At 57.9% G+C, this 18249-nt stretch overlaps 1 protein-coding gene across 9 annotated transcripts in view; it reads left to right on the top strand.

Moving 5' to 3' along the window:
• TP53BP1 (tumor protein p53 binding protein 1) overlaps positions 1-16972 on the top strand; it is a 51501-nt gene extending 34529 nt beyond the window's left edge. For 7 of the 9 annotated variants that reach the window (XM_059714426.1, XM_059714424.1, XM_059714423.1 and 4 more), the window contains 14 exons: positions 447-504; positions 1629-1718; positions 2889-3393; positions 6234-6386; positions 8696-8991; positions 9374-9538; positions 9738-10165; positions 10290-10481; positions 11093-11296; positions 11849-12064; positions 13296-13390; positions 14527-14726; positions 15828-15973; positions 16633-16972. In XM_059714426.1, coding sequence (XP_059570409.1) covers positions 447-504; positions 1629-1718; positions 2889-3393; positions 6234-6386; positions 8696-8991; positions 9374-9538; positions 9738-10165; positions 10290-10481; positions 11093-11296; positions 11849-12064; positions 13296-13390; positions 14527-14726; positions 15828-15973; positions 16633-16820 — 2936 coding nt within the window. In that variant the 3' untranslated portion in view covers positions 16821-16972. The remainder of the gene's footprint in view (positions 1-446; positions 505-1628; positions 1719-2888; positions 3394-6233; positions 6387-8695; positions 8992-9373; positions 9539-9737; positions 10166-10289; positions 10482-11092; positions 11297-11848; positions 12065-13295; positions 13391-14526; positions 14727-15827; positions 15974-16632) is intronic. The other 2 variants (XM_059714425.1, XM_059714429.1) reach the window with 2 other exon arrangements.
• The last annotated feature ends 1277 nt before the right edge of the window (positions 16973-18249 follow it).

The raw sequence follows: 18249 nt of genomic DNA, 5'->3' as shown, positions 1-18249 counted from the left end.
GCCTGGGGAACGTGGGTTCAGGCTGTGTCCTGGTATTGGCATCACTCACGTGAACAAGGCTAAGAGGCAGCTTTGGGAGACCTTCTCTCCCAACTGTCCCTTTAGCAGGAGGTGGTTTTGGAGCCTGCCAGTAGCGCTCCTCCGCCGGAGGTGTGGTCTCGGGGTGCAGGATGGTGACAGGAGAGGGCCTGGTGAGGGCTGTGGCACGGTGCTGGCCTGGGCCTGCTGCGGGACTAGGGGAGATGTGGGTCCTGTTTCCTGGAGAAGGTCCGTTTTGGTGGGCAGAGGCTGCCCTTCCGGTCAGGGTGCCGCTGCACGGGGGGCGGGAGGGCTCACGTCTGCCCGTGCCCTGCGGCTGCGGGGCTGCCGGGGCGGCGGGAGGAGGAGGGGAAGCTGTTCAGGTGTGATGCTGGCTGGATTTCCTCCCCCTCCCCCTCCCATTTCAGAGCCTGCAGCCGGTGAAAGGAAAAATGGATCCTCTGCTGTTGCCGGAGCTGTTGCCAGGTAACGGATGCTTGTTGCTATGCAGAGTGCAGGAATACAAAGCTCTTGGTAGATCATTTTTCTCCTCATTACCAGCAGCAGGGGAAAAAATTAAAACGAGACGGAGCAGCCTGGAGTTGGCTCAGCCAGTCTCAGCGTTGTTAACCCCTTGGCTCCTGAAGTGATACTTTGGGGGCAGAGGCGCTGGGCTGGGGCTGAGGCTGAGCACCTCGCCTGCTGTGACGTCTCCTGCTGGGCCCGGCAGAGAGCCTTGTCTCCTGTCAGCCCTGGGGCCGAGCCCCGTCGCCCGTGGTAGGCTTTCTCTCCCTCGCCCTTGGGATGAGCCTCCTGTGAATGGCTGCCGTGCTGCCTCAGCACCCGTCCTGAAGCTCGTTTTCCCCCTCCTCCAAGCCGTGGTATCCATGCAAAGCCTTACGGCAGCTAGGCCACCAGCGCCCAGACTGCTGCCCATCCTGCTGGCCCGCAGTCTCCCATCTGCTTGTTGTCCCCCATCTTTGTTCGCCTGTCTCTGGTGTTGAAAACCCCCGGAACAGGCTGCTGTTCCTGCGGTGCCAGGCACACCGAAGTCCCAGGCCAGGGCTGCAGCTCTAGGTGCTTTGACATTCAGAGGAAAAACAAGAGCCCCAGGCAGGCAGGGGGCTGCGGCAGTGGGGAGGGTCCGATGCAAGGGTGTTCGGTGAGCACAGCCGCAGGACGGCACGGCGCGGGGTGGAGTCGCTGTTCCTTTCGGGGGGGCGCAGGGGCCTGGTGTAGTTTGACCTTTGAGTCTGCGCTGGGGACTGGCACAGTCACGAACTGTGTATCGGCTCGGAGGTGCGAGGCACTGGTCGGTGGTGGAGCATTGCCCTCTCGTGGCTGGGAGGGAGCACTGGGCACTGACTGCCTGGAAAGCCCCACGCTGCTCGTATGGGGCGTGCTGTGCGGGGTTTCTGGGAGCCCAGAACAGGGGGCTCAGAAAAACTCTTGCAGTTCATGCGGTGTCTCCTGGTGCTGATGGGCTCTGGCAACCTCACCTGCTCTTGTGCCCTTCAATGGTCTAAATTGCATCGTCCGTGCTGGTGCCAGTGGTTTAGACTCCTCCGGCTCACGTAGTGGTGATCTGTTCCTTTAATCTGTACAACTAGTGCACAGCAGATGTCTGTGTTTAGTCGTGTCTGTGAAGTCCGGCGTGAAGATGAGGCCTGGAGTCGTAATCTTCCCATTTCTCGATTTCGGTGAGTGGCCTGGAGCTTTCCTTGTCACGTCTGTTGGCCTTGCAGGGAGGCCCATGCCTAAGGAGCCTCCGCGTGGGGTAGGGAGTCTCCATGACTGGCAGGGGCATGCTGTACAGGGGCTGCGCTCCTCCCCAGATTTGTGCTGTGGCTGGAGAGTGTTCTCATTGCAGCTGTGGAGAGGCTCCGAAGTGAGCACCATACTGTACGTCGGGTCTTGCAGATGTCCTCGTCCCAGTTAGTGCCTCACATCCACTTTTTAATTTTATTTGTTGCTGTACTCGCTGTTGTCTTTCTCTTCCCTGTCTGTGGTTTTAACCACATTCAGCGGGCTCTGACTAAGGAGAAATACCAGGGTTATGGATCCACCAAATAGCTATTGGAACGCCATGTCGTTTAACTGTGTTAGCACCTGTGCCTTGAAACCTTTCACTGCTGCACCTTGGCTAACCTGATGGGGAGCGAGGCACAGGGGCTTTGGCTTATGTAAGGAGCATGGTGGGCAGTGTGAAGTGTACTGTGGTTAACTGTTTATCACAGGGGTGCCCAGGGCCCCATAATGCAAACAGTTGGAGATAGTCCCTTCCCCTGTAGAGAGTCTACAAAGCGAGAGAGAAAGTGGTGTGTGGTATTAAGGGCAGGTTATTTCCATGATATTTTCTGGAGATGCACTTCAGTTAGGAGGGGTTTAGCTAAATGGAAAGACCAGGGAAGAGAAGAATGAAGGGACAGAGCAGGCAGGAGTGCCAGGGGAGGGTGATCTGCCAGAAATGGGGCTGAAGGGAAGGGCAAACAGGCAGGTAAAAACCAGGCAGAGAGGGTACAGCCAGAACAGGAGAAAATACTAGTCTGTGTTCTGTGTACCTGCTCCCGGCCCCAGCTTTCTTTGTCCTGAGCTAGTGACACCAGGGGAGTGGTGTAATGGCCTGTAAGGATGGGGCAGCTGCCAGGAGGAGTTTGTCTGCTTGGGGCGTGGGGCAAGCAGCACTTCGGTAGTGCTTGTGCAGTGTTTTTGGGGAAACACTGCCCATTTCCAGTGCATAGTTAAGTGTGCACGAAGCAGTCCCAACAAGCCACTGCACAGAAGGCCCACAAGAGCCTTGGGGAATCCTGCTGTAGCCAGGGGGGTACTCTGAGCCTCTTGGCATTGACCTGTTTGTAATTGGTTTTCAGGGGAAACCTGTTCAGTTCCCCAAGCACGCAGGAGGAGGAAGAGCCGCTGTCTGTGGATCCTGGTGCTTCACCACGCCTGCAGCCTCTCAGCTGGGAGCAGGCCCAGGCTTCTCAGGCTGTATCGCCGGACTCCGAACCACAGCTGTCCCGTGTGGAAGAAGAGTCTATGGACGTTGACGTTGTACAGGATCAGAAAGCGGAAGGGGAGAAGAGCATGCAAGAAAAGCTGAGTACGACTGTGTCGGCGAAAGAGAGGGATACATGCCAGGAGGCATGGTCGGGCACCAGCAGTAAAGGCGTCCAAACCACTGTAGATTTTCCATTGGCCCCAGCAACTGTATCAACAGGAACACAGACAGCAAAGGGAACGTGCAGCCAGGTGGAAGCGGGGACCAGCATGGCTGGGCAGAGGCCAGACCGACAGGATGCCAAGGTCCAAACTGAGGAGAGTGGAGAAAAGCTTGTGAATGCATCTGGTGATGACACAGAGTCCCTGCATAGTCAGGTGAGATGGGCAAGAGCTCGGGCCATTTGTTCTTGTTTCAGCCCCTCAGGTCTGTGGTGCCCTGGATAGGAGCATGGTACTCAAGTCCGTGTAGTGCCTTTGAGGTGCATCTCTCTATGCCCCCTCAGCAAAGGACGTACCTGCAGGCAGGGATCAGCCCTAACAGATACAGGGAGCTGGTAGTGAAACGTTCTCCGCTTGCTGTCTGGAGGGCTGGGGTGGGTGGCCTTCCTGCTCTTGGCACTGGCAGGGTAATACCTTTCCTGTCCCCCTCCAGAGGAAAATACATTTTTGAAGCAAGGGGTGTGAATAGCAGTTCTTCGGTAGCCTCCCCCTCCGCCCCCTGCCCCCAGTTGGTGATCTGGCCTCTTTTCCATCCCTTCCAGGTAGTATGAAGAAGCAGGTTAGGGGAGTTCCTTAACTGACATTTCCACTGTCCTGCTGAGCCCTGGGGTCATGCTGCAGTGGGTGGAACAGAATGTCTGCAGACTTGGAGCCAACAGAGCTTAGGGGTCACGGTCTGAAGGCGTCTCCAGAGCCAGAAGGGTTGGGGGGGATGTTTTCTGGTGAATGAATGCTGGAGTCAGAGGACACTTGTGCAGCAGCCGGTGTCTGCTCTGATAGGGACTTGGAGTGATGGCTACTATTAGTTTAGCACAGGGGTGTCAGACTGATTTCACCCTGTGGGCTGGACAGCCTTCCAGTGGTGGCATTAATCCCTGCGGCTGCTGGAGCTGTTGGCTTTGAACCCAGGGAGTTTCATAGATTCATAGATGTTAGGGTCGGAAGGGACCTCAATAGATCATCGAGTCCGACCCCCTGCATAAGCAGGAAAGAGTGCTGGGTCTAGATGACCCCAGCTAGATACTCATCTAACCTCCTCTTGAAGACCCCCAGGGTAGGGGAGAGCACCACCTCCCTTGGGAGCCCGTTCCAGACCTTGGCCACTCGAACTGGGAAGAAGTTCTTCCTTATGTCCAGTCTAAATCTGCTCTCTACTAGCTTGTGGCCATTGTTTCTTGTAACCCTCGGGGGCGCCTTGGTGAATAAATACTCACCAATTCCCTTCTGTGCCCCCGTGATGAACTTATAGGCAGCCACAAGGTCGCCTCTCAACCTTCTCTTGCGGAGGCTGAAGAGGTCCAGGTTCTCTAGTCTCTCCTCGTAGGGCTTGGTCTGCAGGCCCTTGACCATACGAGTTGCCCTTCGCTGGACCCTCTCCAGGTTATCCGCATCCTTCTTGAAGTGCGGCACCCAGAATTGCACTCAGTACTCCAACTGCGGTCTGACCAGCGCCCGATAGAGGGGAAGTATCACCTCCTTGGACCTATTCGTCATGCATCTGCTGATGCACGATAAAGTGCCATTGGATTTTCTGATGGCTTCGTCACACTGCCGGCTCATGTTCATCTTGGAGTCCACTAGGACTCCCAGATCCCTTTCCACCTCTGTGCCACCCAGCAGGTCATTCCCTAGGCTGTAGGTGTGCTGGACATTTTTCCTCCCCAGGTGCAGCACTTTGCATTTCTCCTTGTTGAACTGCATCCTGTTGTTTTCTGCCCACTTGTCCAGCCTATCCAGGTCTGCTTGCAGCTGTTCTCTGCCCTCCGGCGTGTCCACTTCTCCCCATAGCTTTGTGTCATCTGCAAACTTGGACAGAGTACATTTGACTCCCTCGTCCAAGTCGCTGATGAAGACATTAAAGAGTATCGGTCCAAGGACCGAGCCCTGCGGGACCCCACTGCCCACACCCTTCCAGGTCGAGACCGACCCATCCACCACGACTCTCTGGGTGCGACCCTCCAGCCAATTCACCACCCACCGGACTGTGCAGTCATCCACATCACAGCCTCTTAGCTTGTTCACCAGTATGGGGTGGGATACCGTATCAAAGGCCTTCCCGAAGTCTAAGTATACGACATCCACCCCTCCTCCTGTGTCCAGGTGTTTCGTAACCTGGTCATAGAAAGAGACTAGATTGGTCAGGCACGATCTGCCCGCCACAAACCCATGCTGGTTTCCCCTCAGCATAATTTGCCCTGCCGGGCTCTCGCAAATGTGAGCCTTGATAATTTTTTCAAAGACTTTACCAAGGATGGAGGTGAGACTGACTGGCCTATAGTTGCCCGGGTCCTCCTTCCTCCCCTTCTTGAAAATGGGGACCACGTTAGCCCTTTTCCAGTCCTCCGGGACTTGGCCCGTGCGCCATGAGCGTTTGAATATTCCCGCCAGTGGCTCTGCAGTGATGTCGGCCAGTGCCTTCAGCACCCTCGGATGCTGTTAATGGAGTTAATGGACATCTTTCAGGATCAGGCTGATGAAGGCCCAGCAGGTCACAGCACATCCTGAGGTTCCAGCAGGGCTTTAGTGAATTGCAGTCCTGAGCATGAAGCTTGCTGTTTCCAGCCTGCTCAGACTGCTGTGGCCACATTAACCCAAAAACACATTTTGGCAACTGAAAACACTTCCTCCCATTTCCAGAATCCTTCAGGTCTTTGCTGCGTTAGTTTGTAACTTCACTGGGACATTTGAAGACTCCTTATCACAGTTTTTAACTTTAGCAGTCTAGTTTCTACCGGTATTTCTGTCCCGAACCTTGGCAGATATCTAATATTTCATATAGCAGGCTTGGCTGGCCATTGCTGATCTTGGACAAGTAGTATTAGCGATCCCACAGAGCGGTCTGGAAGGAGCTCGTATGTAGAATCTGGAAGGAGCTCCATCTGCTCACGCCTGGCACTCGGTTCTGCCTGACAGCCACTGCCAGGGCAGCGTTCGCAGGTTTGCCCGGCTACGCTGTTTGACAGCAGAATGGTTTGCTTAACTCTCGTTTGTCATAGGAAGAGGAGGAGCGTAACCTGTCTCACCCGCCTGGATGCCGGGTCCAGCACCGCCACGTGAGAACCATCCGGGAAGTGCGCACTGTTGTCACGCGTGTCATCACAGACGTTTACTACGTAGATGGTGCCGAGGTGGAGCGGAAGGTGGTTGAGGTAAGCCCCTCTCTGCAGGGCTGAGTGCAGTGATGTGCTGCCTGGAGGATGGGTCAGATGTGAATGAGCGGGCACTTCTGCTTCTGGGAGTCATGTGGCAGCAGGAAATGGCAGAACTGAGTGAAGAGCCTGTCCTGAGCTGCTGCTCATCCCACCCCACCCCCCGTGGATTTGAACAGCTTACACTGGCACAGGACTTCCGGAGCAGCGTGGCATTACGCTGTGCCTTGGAAGCAGCTTTTGCTGTATTTCTTTATTTAGGGTTAATGTGTTGATGTCCCTTTTTTTGTCTGTTAGACACATTATGCTATTCTGAAAAAGCTTCTGCTGTTTCTCTCTCTCCTAGAGAAATCAATGGTGTTTATTCATTTAGTGCTTTCATTCTTTTTGGGATCTTTTGCTTGACTATTGCCAAAAGTGTTTTTAAGAAAATAAGCGTGATCCATCCCATCAGACTGCCTGTCCCACCCCAGCATCAAGCCATCGTTGGTTTAGGGATGTCAGAGGATGCGTTCCTGACTGTTCTGCTTGAAACCTTGTTGGCCAGTTTCCTCCAAACCTTGGTATGGTCCTGTCAGAAAAGTCCTCGGCAGGTTCTTTGGGGCATAGAAGATGGCAGGTTTTCGGGGGAGGGTTTAGACTATAGGATCAGTTGAGCCCTTGTGCTAATTAGCAGCCTTGTACAAAAGAGAGATTAGTAATTGCAGCTGCTGCCTGGATGTGGCCCTCGGGTGGTGTGACAGTGAGGGGACCTGGGCTTGGTGACTGCTCCCGTCCTGCGCTCCTAGCCGACCGCTCGTCTTAACGTTCCAGCCTTTCCCAGGACTTGGTTCTGGCTGAGCACGAGCCAGGGGGAAGCTGGATCAGGAAAGCGAGGGAGCAGGTGAAAGCCCAGGCCCAGGAATGGTGAGGGGCTCTCACACTTGTGCAGAGCAGCTGGGGCCCAGGCTGACCCTTCTCCCCAAGGCCAGTTGCTAAAAAGCACTAGAAATAGCCTAAATTAGATCTGCTCTTTGGTATGGTCAGTCGGCTGCAGGAAGTGTCAGCACAGGGGCTAGGAGGACATTGTCTGTGTGACATCAGGGGCAGGGAGACGATTTCTCCGTTAAGCACTACAAGTAAGTTTGAGAACGGCTTTGGAACAGAGACGCTGTTCGTGGCTGGAAGGAGCCATAGTGCCTCGACATTTTCATCTTACCCTGCTTGTTTAATTCTCACATCCCCACTCTGAACTCTGAGAGCTACTTCTTACCTTTGAAAGAAGAGCCAGCAGAGCAAAGGGAGACTGAAATGCGAGGCCCTGCTTCTCCCCACGTCGTGCCGTCATCTGTGCCAGAGTTCTCAGTGCCCGAGTGGTGTGGGTGCCATGCTGCGCGCCCAGGCGGTGCACTGGGAACATGCAGCAGTGGCACCGAGGGGCTAACGGTGCAGGGTCACTTGCTCCTTTGTGCTGTGCAGAAGGCCAGGCTGTGTGATCGTAATGGTTCCTTCTGCCCGTAGACTGTGACTGTGAAACCAAGCTTTTTATAGCAGCTTGTGAGGAATGCAGTGTTGTGCCTGTTACCCTGTGGATGTGGTGCTGCTTCGCTGATACAGAAATAAACCAGAACTCTGATACAAGCATCTTGTGGTTTGTGTGATACTGTAACCAGAGAGATGTCACGGGCCCAACAGACGTACTTTCTCACAAACCACGCTCCCCCAAATGAGGCACGCACCTTGTTTTCGGGAGGGCAGAATGAAGACAAAGATTTTTCCTGAGTGGTGGCTGCACAGGGCAAGGACAGAGCCTAATCGTTAGCTTGCTCACCCTCCCTTTCCTGTTTAACCAAGAACTCAAACCATAGCTTCTGCTGAAGACTGGGCTCCATGGGCGAACTGGATTTTGAAAAGAGCTAAAAACAGCCTGCAAGGCTGTGAAATAAGAGCTGAGAGACCAGGCACTGCTAAAAGACAGCAGAGTGCCAGGAGAAAGGTCAGCTCGATTAGTAGAACGTGAATAGAGAGGTCGTGGTTAACGCCTGTGGAGTGGAGCGATGAGGGGACGCAGGCTGCAGCCTTGCTGTCGTGGCAGGGGGGTGTTTCTGGGCGCAGGCTGAGCCTGGGAAGAGGCAGCTCTGTTTCTGCCGGACTTCTGAACAGGGCCTCTCTGCTGGGGCAGGGCACTCTCCGGGCTCTTGGCCCCGATTGATGGCACTGGTTTCGAGCAACATGAAGGCAGAAACCTCTTCCTACGAGCTCCTGTGTCTGACCTGTAGAGAGCCCTCATCTGCCACCGGCCTCTCTGACCTTTAGCCTCTCCTTCACAGGAAGCGGAGGAGCCTGTGGTGGAGTGCCAGGAGTGTGAGGTGGATGTCTCCCCCTCTCGAACAACGGGAGGCTCCTCGTTGACGTCGGGGGACCTCGGGGATGTCAGCTCCTTCTCATCCAAGGCCTCCAGCCTCCACCGCACATCTAGCGGAGCAAGCAGCAGTTTGTCAGCCACGCACAGCGGCGGCAGCTCCGGGAGGGGAGCTGGAGCTGGATCTACCAAAGGGAAAGTCTGCGGGATGGAAGCTGGAGAGTTTGCCTTACCCAGCGGCAAAGGAGCGCTCGGAAAACTGAGGTGCCTGAGGAGCCCGGTGGGGGGCAGGTGCTTTGCTGCGGGTGGGACTGGCCGGTGGCGGAAGAAGGGGGCTGCTCTGAGGCTGGGAGATAGGGCGAGCTGCTTGCAGTATCCTGAAGGCAGGTGGGTGGTGAATGTCCCGAGGCACGAGGCTGACCTGCGAGGAATCTGACATGCTCTAGGAGCAGGGAAAACCTTCCCTGCACCTGTCTAGCTCCTTCCTGATGGGACAGGCTTTGTGTCCCCTTGGCGCAGGGCTTCTCTGTGCCTTGTGGCAGTCTCGTAACAGCACAGCACTGGGAAGCCAGAGAGACGTGGAGGGTGTGAATTCACTGATGGCTCCTTCCAGAGCAGCCAACTCACCCAGCTTGTGTTTCTTTAGCCCTAGGAAAGGGACTGGTCAGCCAGGGTCTCCTTTGAGGCCTGGACAGACAGCAGCACTGACAATGTGTGAGGAGGAGGATGACCGTCACGGGGGGAAAACCCCTGTTACACCTCGTGGTCGAGGGAGAAGGGGCCGCCCACCATCTCGAGCAGCTGGGACAAGGTGCCCTGGCCGGGGGGAGAGGAGCCTGAGGAGGAGGGGGCGGGGAGAGTGCTGAGGGTGCTGGGCATGGCAGGGAGGAGTAGAGAGGGGGCGGCGGGAGGAGAGGAGAGGCTGTGCAAGCATCTAGCTTGAGAGCAGCCTCGGCTCCTTGGTAGCTGCTTTCTCCAGTGCCCATGGAGCCCATTTCTCTCTTTCCCAGAGATGCATCTGGGAGTGGTCTGCCAGGCGTGGAGGATCTTCCAGCCATGGCCTTGTCTGAGGAGAAGGCCTTTGCTCGCACAGTTCGCCTGCCCGAGGGCGGGGACAGGCCTGAGGGCGCCGGCCCCTGCACCTTGCGCCGAAGCGACTCTCCGGAAATCCCACTGCAGGTGGTGGCTGGTCCCGTGGAGAGCGCGGACTCGTCTGCCGGGAGCAGCTTTGTGGGTCTCCGGGTTGTAGCCAAGTGGTCCTCAAACGGCTACTTCTATTCTGGGAAGATCACCCAGGATGTGGGGGCCGGGAAGTACAAGCTGCTCTTTGATGATGGGTACGAATGCGACGTCCTGGGCAAAGATATTCTGCTTTGCGACCCCATCCCACTGGAGACGGAGGTGACTGCGCTCTCTGAAGACGAGTATTTCAGTGCAGGTAACAGCGGGACTTCGGCAGCCCAAGCCTGAGCCTGCCGGGACCCCGAGTCCCTGAGCTGCTGTCTGCTGGGGCAGGCATTGGGGAAGCTGCAGCGAGGGTCTCTGCCTTGCTGTCTTGCCAGGTGTTGTGAAAGGGCACAGGAAGGAGTCGGGAGAGCTGTACTACTGTGTCGAGAAGGAAGGCCAGCGCAAGTGGTACAAGCGGATGGCTGTCATCCTGTCCCTGGAGCAAGGGAACAAGCTTCGGGAGCAGTTTGGCTTGGGTCCTTACGAACCTGCCACGCCCCTGACCAAGGCGGCGGACATCAGCCTGGGTAAGGCACAGCAGGTGGACGTGGCCGGGGAGGCTGCCTGCCAGCTGGAGCGGTGGCACCCAGGGCAGCTGGCAGCTTTGCCGATGACGCGCTCATCACTGTCCACGTTATACCTGTTGGCAGTGTGAAGACAGGGCAGGTGCTAGTCTCACGCAGCCCTTGGGCACTAGCCCATGCTGCAGAGGTTCGGGCCTCGGGCCATTTGATCCCGTGGGGGTTAAAGTCTGTTCAGCAGCGTTCTGCTCCGTGCACAGCTCATTGCCACAGCCCTGCAGGGAGCATGTTGTAGCCTTGCATACTTTCCCGTGTGCCCCATGAATGCAGGTCACCTGGGCACCGCTCTCCAAGGTGAAGGGGCGATGCCTGGGGGAGATGGTTGGGATGGGGGGAGTGGAGTGGAGAGCAGTGGCCTTTGCGGTACTCACTTTGGCATTATGGAGGGAAGGCAAGACACTGACCCTCGTGGCAGGATGGGAGGGGGAAGATGGGCAGGGTGTGGCCAAGTGAGGGAGCTGCTCCCTGCCTGGGCCAGGGCCTGGGTGTGCAGAGCCCGGGGTGTCCAGCTCTGCGGGGTGCGGGGATGCTGACAGCCTGTGGCTCGCTGTGGCCAGACAACCTGGTGGAGGGGAAGCGGAAGAGGCGCAGTAACCTCGGCTCACCCAGCACATCCAGCAGCAGCACAACGCCGACCCGCAAGGGGCCGGAGAGCCCGCGTGTGCCCTCGGGGCTGCTGTCTGGGAAGAGGAAGCTGGTCACCTCTGAGGACGAGAGGTCCCCGTCCAAGCGTGGGCGCAAGTCTGCAGCCATAAAAACTGGTAAGAACCTCTCTTCTGCTTGAGACTCGCTCACCGCCTCTTGGCGTCTCCCAGCCAAGCTGGAGAAGGGGAGCTCTTCTTCTCCTGAGCAAGGGGGTCGAGGAGGCGGCCTTTCAGCCTAGTGCAGTGCGACTGTCCTTCAGGCCTCGTGCCCAGAGCGACCCATGGCGGTTGTGGTCCAGACTGAAGGCTTAGAACAAGCTGTGGCCCAGTCCCGAGGCCTGCCCTTTGCCAGAGGGCTCAGATCGTAATGACATGAGCACTCCCCTCCTTTTTACCTGCTTGCTTAGAACTGAGGCCCCGAGCGCTGACATTTAGTTTACTTCAGGACGAACACTTGTTGGCATGCAGAGGGCTGCCCGATGCTTGTTGCTGCCTGCATTCTCTGGCTAACATTGCGATGTCAGTCTGTAAATCCTCTGCAGCCACGCGGGCCAGGGCCGGTAGAGCGCACTTGGGGAGTGCTGCTCGGGGTGGGGAGCCAGCGCCGCTGCGCGTCGGGGCCCTCCGGAGCGTGGCCGCGAGGCTCTCACGGTGCTCCCCCCACCGCAGGCGCAGTGAAGGCAGGAGAGTTCCCAACTTCCTGCGAGAGCGGCGACAACGTGCTGGACCCCTCGGCCCTGGAGGACCATCATGGGCCGTTGCCTCACAATAAGACCCTCTTTCTGGGCTATGCCTTCCTCCTCACCATGGCAACCCCCAGTGACAAGCTGGCCAATCGCCAGAAGCTCTTGGACGGTGCCGCGGGCAGCAGCGAGGAAGAGGAAGGTGAGACGGACCTTCCTTGCAACCTTCCCAAGGCCGGGGCGCAGGTTGCTCTGCACGTGCAAGTGTGTGTCCCCTCCTGCCCTGCGCTCCCCGCCGTGCCTTTAGCACCTGGTAGGGGGGCCAAGACCCAGACTCTGCTCCCGGGGGTTTGCAGCCCGGGCCAGGGTGAGGGCGACAGGGGACTCCCTGTTGCAAGAGGCATTGCCAGCAGGGGTAGGGGGGTGGGTAGGGGTGTAGGTAGGTCCAGGCAGTCAGAGGTGAGGGTTGCTGCCATGTGCCACGAGAGGCTTGAATGTGGCCTTGGAGGGAGATAGTGGGGTGGGGGGTGCATGGATGTCGTCAGTGCAGAGGCAGAGAAGGATCTTGGAGTCATTATTGATGCCACAATGAACATGGGCCGACAGTGCGGGGACGCGGTCAGGAAGGCTAACCGCACCTTGTCGTGCATCCACAGATGCATCTCGAGCAGGGCCAAGGAGGTGATCCTCCCCCTCTACGCAGCACTGGTCAGGCCGCAGCTGGAGTACTGCGTCCAGTTCTGGGCGCCGCACTTCAGGAGGGATGTGGACAGCATGGAGAGGGTTCAGAGGAGGCCACCCGCACGGTCAGGGGGCAGCAGGCGACGGGACCTGAACCTGTTCAGTCTCGACAAGAGAAGGCCGAGGGGGATCTAGTGACTTGTTACAAACTAGTCAGAGGGCACCAGCAGGCATTGGGGGAGTCCCTGTTCCCCCGAGCACTACCAGGAGTGACTAGAAATAGCAGTCACAAGCTGGCAGAGGGTAGATACAGACTAGATATCAGGAGACACTACTTCACTGTCAGGGTGGCTAGGATCTGGGACCAACTTCCAAGAGAAGTGGTGCTGGCTCCTACCCTGGGGGTCTTTAAGAGGAGGTAAGATGAACATCTGACCGGGATCGTTTGACCCCAGTGCTCTTTCCTGCCACGGCAGGGGTCGGACTTGATGATCTGCTCAGGTCCTGTCTGACCCGACCTACTATGAAACTCTGATGTGACTTCCAGCCCATGGAGCAGGCATGCAGATCCCCGTGGTGCGAGTCCAGCTTAGCTAGTGGTGCGCTCGGCTCTGCCCTGCTGCCACGCCTGCTGCTCGGCATGAGAACAGCAATGTGGTGCTGCCGCCCTCCTGGTTTCCATGGCTGAGGGAGATGAGGCCTGGGCCGTGGCACAGCTCAGAGCCAAGGCTTAAGGTCTTCCTCTCTTCTAGAGTTCCTGGAAATGACGCCGTACAACAAGCAGTACACAGCAATGCAGCTGCGTGCAGGAGCTGGCTACATCCTGGAGGACTTCAATGAAACCCAGGTAAGACCCCAGTCTCCCTGGCAGTGAGGCCCTGTAGCAGCTCAGACCGTCTTGCAGGGGAGGGCGTGGGCTGAGGCGGCTGGAGCAGCACCGTGGGGCAGCTGGGCCTGCACAGGAATGGGGTCTTCTGCCATTTGTGTGCCAGTGGCTCAGGGTGAGCAGTGCTGTCCTGAAGGGGTCCACGTGCATTTCTCTTCCTCTTCGCCCTTCCTGCATTATTGGATCTTCTCGATCGGTGGTGCTTGCAGGCATTGCCACGACCCAGGACACGTGCTGAGGGCAAGGGGTTCAGAAGAGTACAAGGCAGCTGGTTGCTTTGGAAAACATGTCTCACTATGAAAGAGTCATAAAAGTGATCCATGCAGTTGACCCGTGGGCCGGGTCGAAGGGGCCAACTGCTGTGCCAGGAACTGCAGGGAGAGATCTCCAAAGAGTGGGGGCACATCAGCTTAGCAGGCAAAGGCAGAGCGTGATCCAGAGGCTGGAAGCTGGTGCTAGGCGGATTTAAGCCAGGATGTAGGTGCAGATCTCTAACAGGGAGGGTCACTGGGCACAGGATCCACTTAGATTTCGTAGACATCAGGGCTGGAAGGGACCTCGGAAGATCATCAAGTCCAGCCCCCCGCCCCAGGGGCAGGAAGTCAGCTGGGGTCACTGCAGGGGTGTGGGCTGTACGTCGCTGCAGGAGGGCTTGGTAATGGTCCTGAAGTACAAAAAGGGCCCTTACAAGGAGGATGGCGACCCATTGCTGTGTCATGGGGCAGTGCAAGGCACAGTGGGCTGAAAGTGCAGTGAGGGAGCATGAGCTAGAAGGGTCCTTGCAGTCTGACCAGGGCGGTGGGGGATCGCTGGCACTGTTGCTTTATGAGATCAGGTTAGAGGGATGCCTGGCTGCCATGGTGTAGACGGGGTGCTCCTGCCCTGAGCCACGGGTCGGACTAGATGCACCTCCAAAGACATAGCCAGCCTGGCGCTCGTGCCCCCGTGATGCCCCCCAGGTGTTCTGCCTGGCTGTCCCTGGGCAGGGCAAGGGCCTCTCACCCAGCTTGAGAAAGGGGTGATTCTCCCTCTTGGCCCAACTGGCCCATGGCACTCAGCAGTGCAGGCCTGAGCCTTGTCCCGGTGCCTTCCCACAGTGCAGCGCAGCCTACCGGTGCCTCCTGATTGCAGACCAGCACTGCCGAACCCGCAAGTACTTACTGTGCCTTGCCAGCGGAATCCCCTGCGTGTCCCACGTCTGGGTCCACGACAGCTGCCACGCCAACCAGCTGCAGAACTACCAGAACTACCTGCTCCCGGCTGGCTACAGCCTGCAGGAGCAGCGGCTGCTGGAGTGGTGAGCACCAGGCGGCTGGGGCTGCCGGCGCACGACTGAAGCCAGAGCGAGGGTGGCTGGGTGGGCACAAGGGCGACAAAGTGACAGCGCAGGTGGCCTGGGGGGATAGAGCGGGATCTAGGGAGCGAGGGGAGCAAATCTCCACCCTCCCTGGCACGTGGGAGCAGCGCTCCTGCCCCTGCTCACGCAGCACAGGGAGCTTGCCGCCTCCTCCAGGCTGCTCTCGTCACAGGGCACAGGAAGACGCTAGACCCGAGCAGGGCGGCGGGAGCACCTGGGCTTGTCTGATGGCAGAATTCGTCAGGCGCCGCTGGGGAGTCTGCGTCTGCAGCAGATGTGATGCCCCCTAGTTACACGTATACCTTGGGCTCCATCAGGGCAGTAGGTTAAGTACATGCTGAGCTGGGGAGAGGGAGCTGCCTTCTCCGTCTCTCTCGGGTAGGGTCTAGACCCCAGGGCTCTCCCCTTCATGTTCCCTGTACCTCTGCCTTCAGGGCAGTGACCTAGTACTCGGAAAGGGGTTTTCAGAGGTTCCCAGGACTTCACCCCCGTGGGAACCAACAGCAGGAGCAAGGGGAGCCAGTTGCTGTGTTTGTCCAGAGTTTTGGAGCAACCTGAGCTTAAGCAGCTCTTTTTGGCTCGGTGCTGCCCTGTGCACGGGCGGGTGCTGCCCCACAAAACGAGGTGCACTGCTTTAAAACCAGCTCCAGCGGGACGTAAGGGCAGGCAGCAGATGTGGGAGTGGGCTTGGCAAAGCAGCCCACAGCCCTTTGCAGGAAGGCTGGGACAGGGCCTGCAGGAACTGGCACTCGCACCAGTCTAGTGTCTGGTCAGTAATCTGGGTGTGGATGGGTTTGAAGGAAGGGCTGGGAGCAGGCAGAAAACACCTCAGCCAGGAGCCTGGGGGAGCCGGGTCCCGAGGTGTGGACCCAAGTGCTGGGCTGTGGCCTCGTCCCCCACAGGCCTGTCCCTGGGCTTTCCCACCAGTGAGGGGCGGGTGACACCGTGCCAGTACCAGCGCAGGGAGCACTGCTGGCCCGAGTTGTTGGCTCCGAGGCAGCGGGACTGTCTGAGCTCCTCACCTCTGCCCTCCCTGGGCAGGCATCCTCGCGAGAGCCCCTTCCAAAACCTGAAGGTGCTGCTGGTGTCCGACCAGCGCCAGAACTTCCTGGAGCTGTGGTCAGAGATCCTCATGATGGGGGGCGCGGCGTCTGTGAAGCAGCATCACTCGAGTGCTCAGAACAAAGGTACCTGCAGCCGCACGGGGAGCACGGGGGCCGCGCGCCCAGCTGGGACTGCCGTGCCGCCACAATTGCAGGCCTGGCACGTGCGCTCAGTGCCTAGGCTGCTGTCGAGCTTGCAGGGTGGGGTGGGGTGGGGTGGGGTGGGGGGTACAGGGCCCAGCTTAGACACCGTGGGGGTGGGGGTTCTCGTCTTACCCCTTCTGCAGCCAAGGTCCCTGTGGCACTAGCTCGGATGCTGCACAGCAGCCTGGCAGTCTGCGATGGGGGAGCCTGAGAAGCGCCTTGCGCTGCAGCAAGCTTCCCCTTGCTCTGGGCTCTGCGGGAAAGGGAGCACAGGAGCTGGCAAGCTGTCAGCCATACAGCTGCTGGGCCTTCCATTGCAGGGCACAGAGACTGGTGTGAGCATCTGTGCCTTCGTCTTGCACAGCCTTGTGGCACTAAACCAAGATCCTTTGCATGCAGGCAGCAGCCTTGTCTTGTGCCTTCGGGTCTTGAGCTTAACCAGAGTCCTGAGTGCTGTGCCCTCGACACGGGGGCGGTTTCCTGGCTGGGGCTGAGAGGATACGGGGAGATGTCCTGAAGCAGGGTGGCAGCGGCACCTCCAGGAGCCAGGGAATGCGGGTGGAGAGACGCTTCTTCCTCACAGTAGCCTTTCCCCACAGATATCGCCTTGGGGGTCTTCGACGTGGTGGTAACAGACTTGTCCTGTCCGGCTGCTGTCCTGAAGTGCGCAGAAGCCTTGCGTCTGCCCGTCATCTCGCAAGAGTGGGTGATCCAGAGCCTTATTGCTGGGGAGAGAATGGGCTACAACAAGCATCCAAAGTATAAATATGACTACATGCCCCGCTAGCGCTGCCCGTACCCTGCCCGCCTGCTGTCCCGCTGCTGTGCAGACTGTGTTTTAATCAGGTTTTAAATGTCTCTGTGTAATGGACGCGTGCATGGATCACTGTACATAGTTTTATGGCTGGACTTTTAAGATGAAATAAATGTTGAATCTCTCGTTGTGGTAGCTGGGGCTTTCAGCTCCTGTGAGCCTGTGTCCTGGCTGTTCCCAGGGGAGAGGTTGCAGAGGGAAAACACAGACACTGCACTGTGCAGTTCTCCGTGCTTTTCCTGGAGAGGGCTGCGGGCAGAGTCTCAGCAGAAGCCGGTGCAGCGCGATGGGCCGACTGCTTCGGTCAGCAGGATGCATGCGCAGGTGCAGTCATGCTCAGGAGCTGAGCACGGCAGGCCGGAGAGCCTGCAGCACCTCCCTGCTGTGCACTGGGTGGGGAGGAGCGTTGCTCACGCGTTCCTTTTCCTGTGTCCTGGAGCGCCGAATTCGTGGTTCCCGAGAGGTGATGCAAGATGACGGTGGGTAGAGGGGGCTGGGCCGAGGCTGAGCAAACACTTGACCTGGTGCCTGGCCTGGGAGGATCAGTTGTGCGTGTGGTACTGATACAGGCAGACTATCTGCTGGGAAAGGAGATGTCTTGGAGCAGAGCCTGTTGCGACTGTCCTGGATTTATTCCAGGGTGTTGCAAGCTTGTTCTGCAGTAGCAGTGCAGCATTTGGCCCTAACTGCTGCCTCACCAGGATGCATGGGCCTTAGCCAGCCATCAAGACCTTGGTGTCCAGGACTGCAGGGAGAAGCCGGTTCACAAATGGCAGCAATGCTGCAGGGCCAGAATCAACAGAACCCGGCCCAGTCCGCTGCTGCATGGGGGCAGGACAGGCCCCTTCCCTCGGAGGGAGATGAGGGCTGGGGAAACCCTCCCCAGCACTCACAACCATGCGCTGATTGCAGTTCCCCCCCATCTTCTGGTTGTCATTTGTGTTACTTCCAGGGCCCCACCAGCACGTCTGGCATGCCAGAGCACGGTTGTGTTAGTGCCTAAATACTGTGTGTGCTGCTCCTGAGCAACATGTTCTTGTGTCGTCTGATGCCTGCTGTATTTAAGGGATTAATTGTGGGAGAAACCTGTTTGTGACAGCTGTGTCCGTTTACGGTCATGCTGCAGCAACCTAGTCACCAACTCTGGCGTTCAGGTAGAACATTAATGCTTCGAGTTGGAAAACCCGACTGAGCCGTCATTCCTCGCTGCCAAGCTGAGTGAAGACGGATCCTCCCAGCACCTTCGGCTCTGCCCAGGTAAGTGCCAGCTAAACAGCCCTGCGTGGATAAGATGTTGGCACTGGTGCTGCCTGCCCCTCTTTCTGTCACCTGCCCGCAGCAGTGCTCCAGGCTCTGTGCCTCTTCCACCCAAAACACACTAAGCAAAGTCTGCACCTGAAGC

This window comes from Alligator mississippiensis, chromosome 11 (assembly GCF_030867095.1).
Source record: "Alligator mississippiensis isolate rAllMis1 chromosome 11, rAllMis1, whole genome shotgun sequence".
Classification (NCBI taxonomy): Eukaryota; Metazoa; Chordata; order Crocodylia; family Alligatoridae; genus Alligator; species Alligator mississippiensis.
This window is presented reverse-complemented; position numbering and strand designations above follow the sequence as displayed.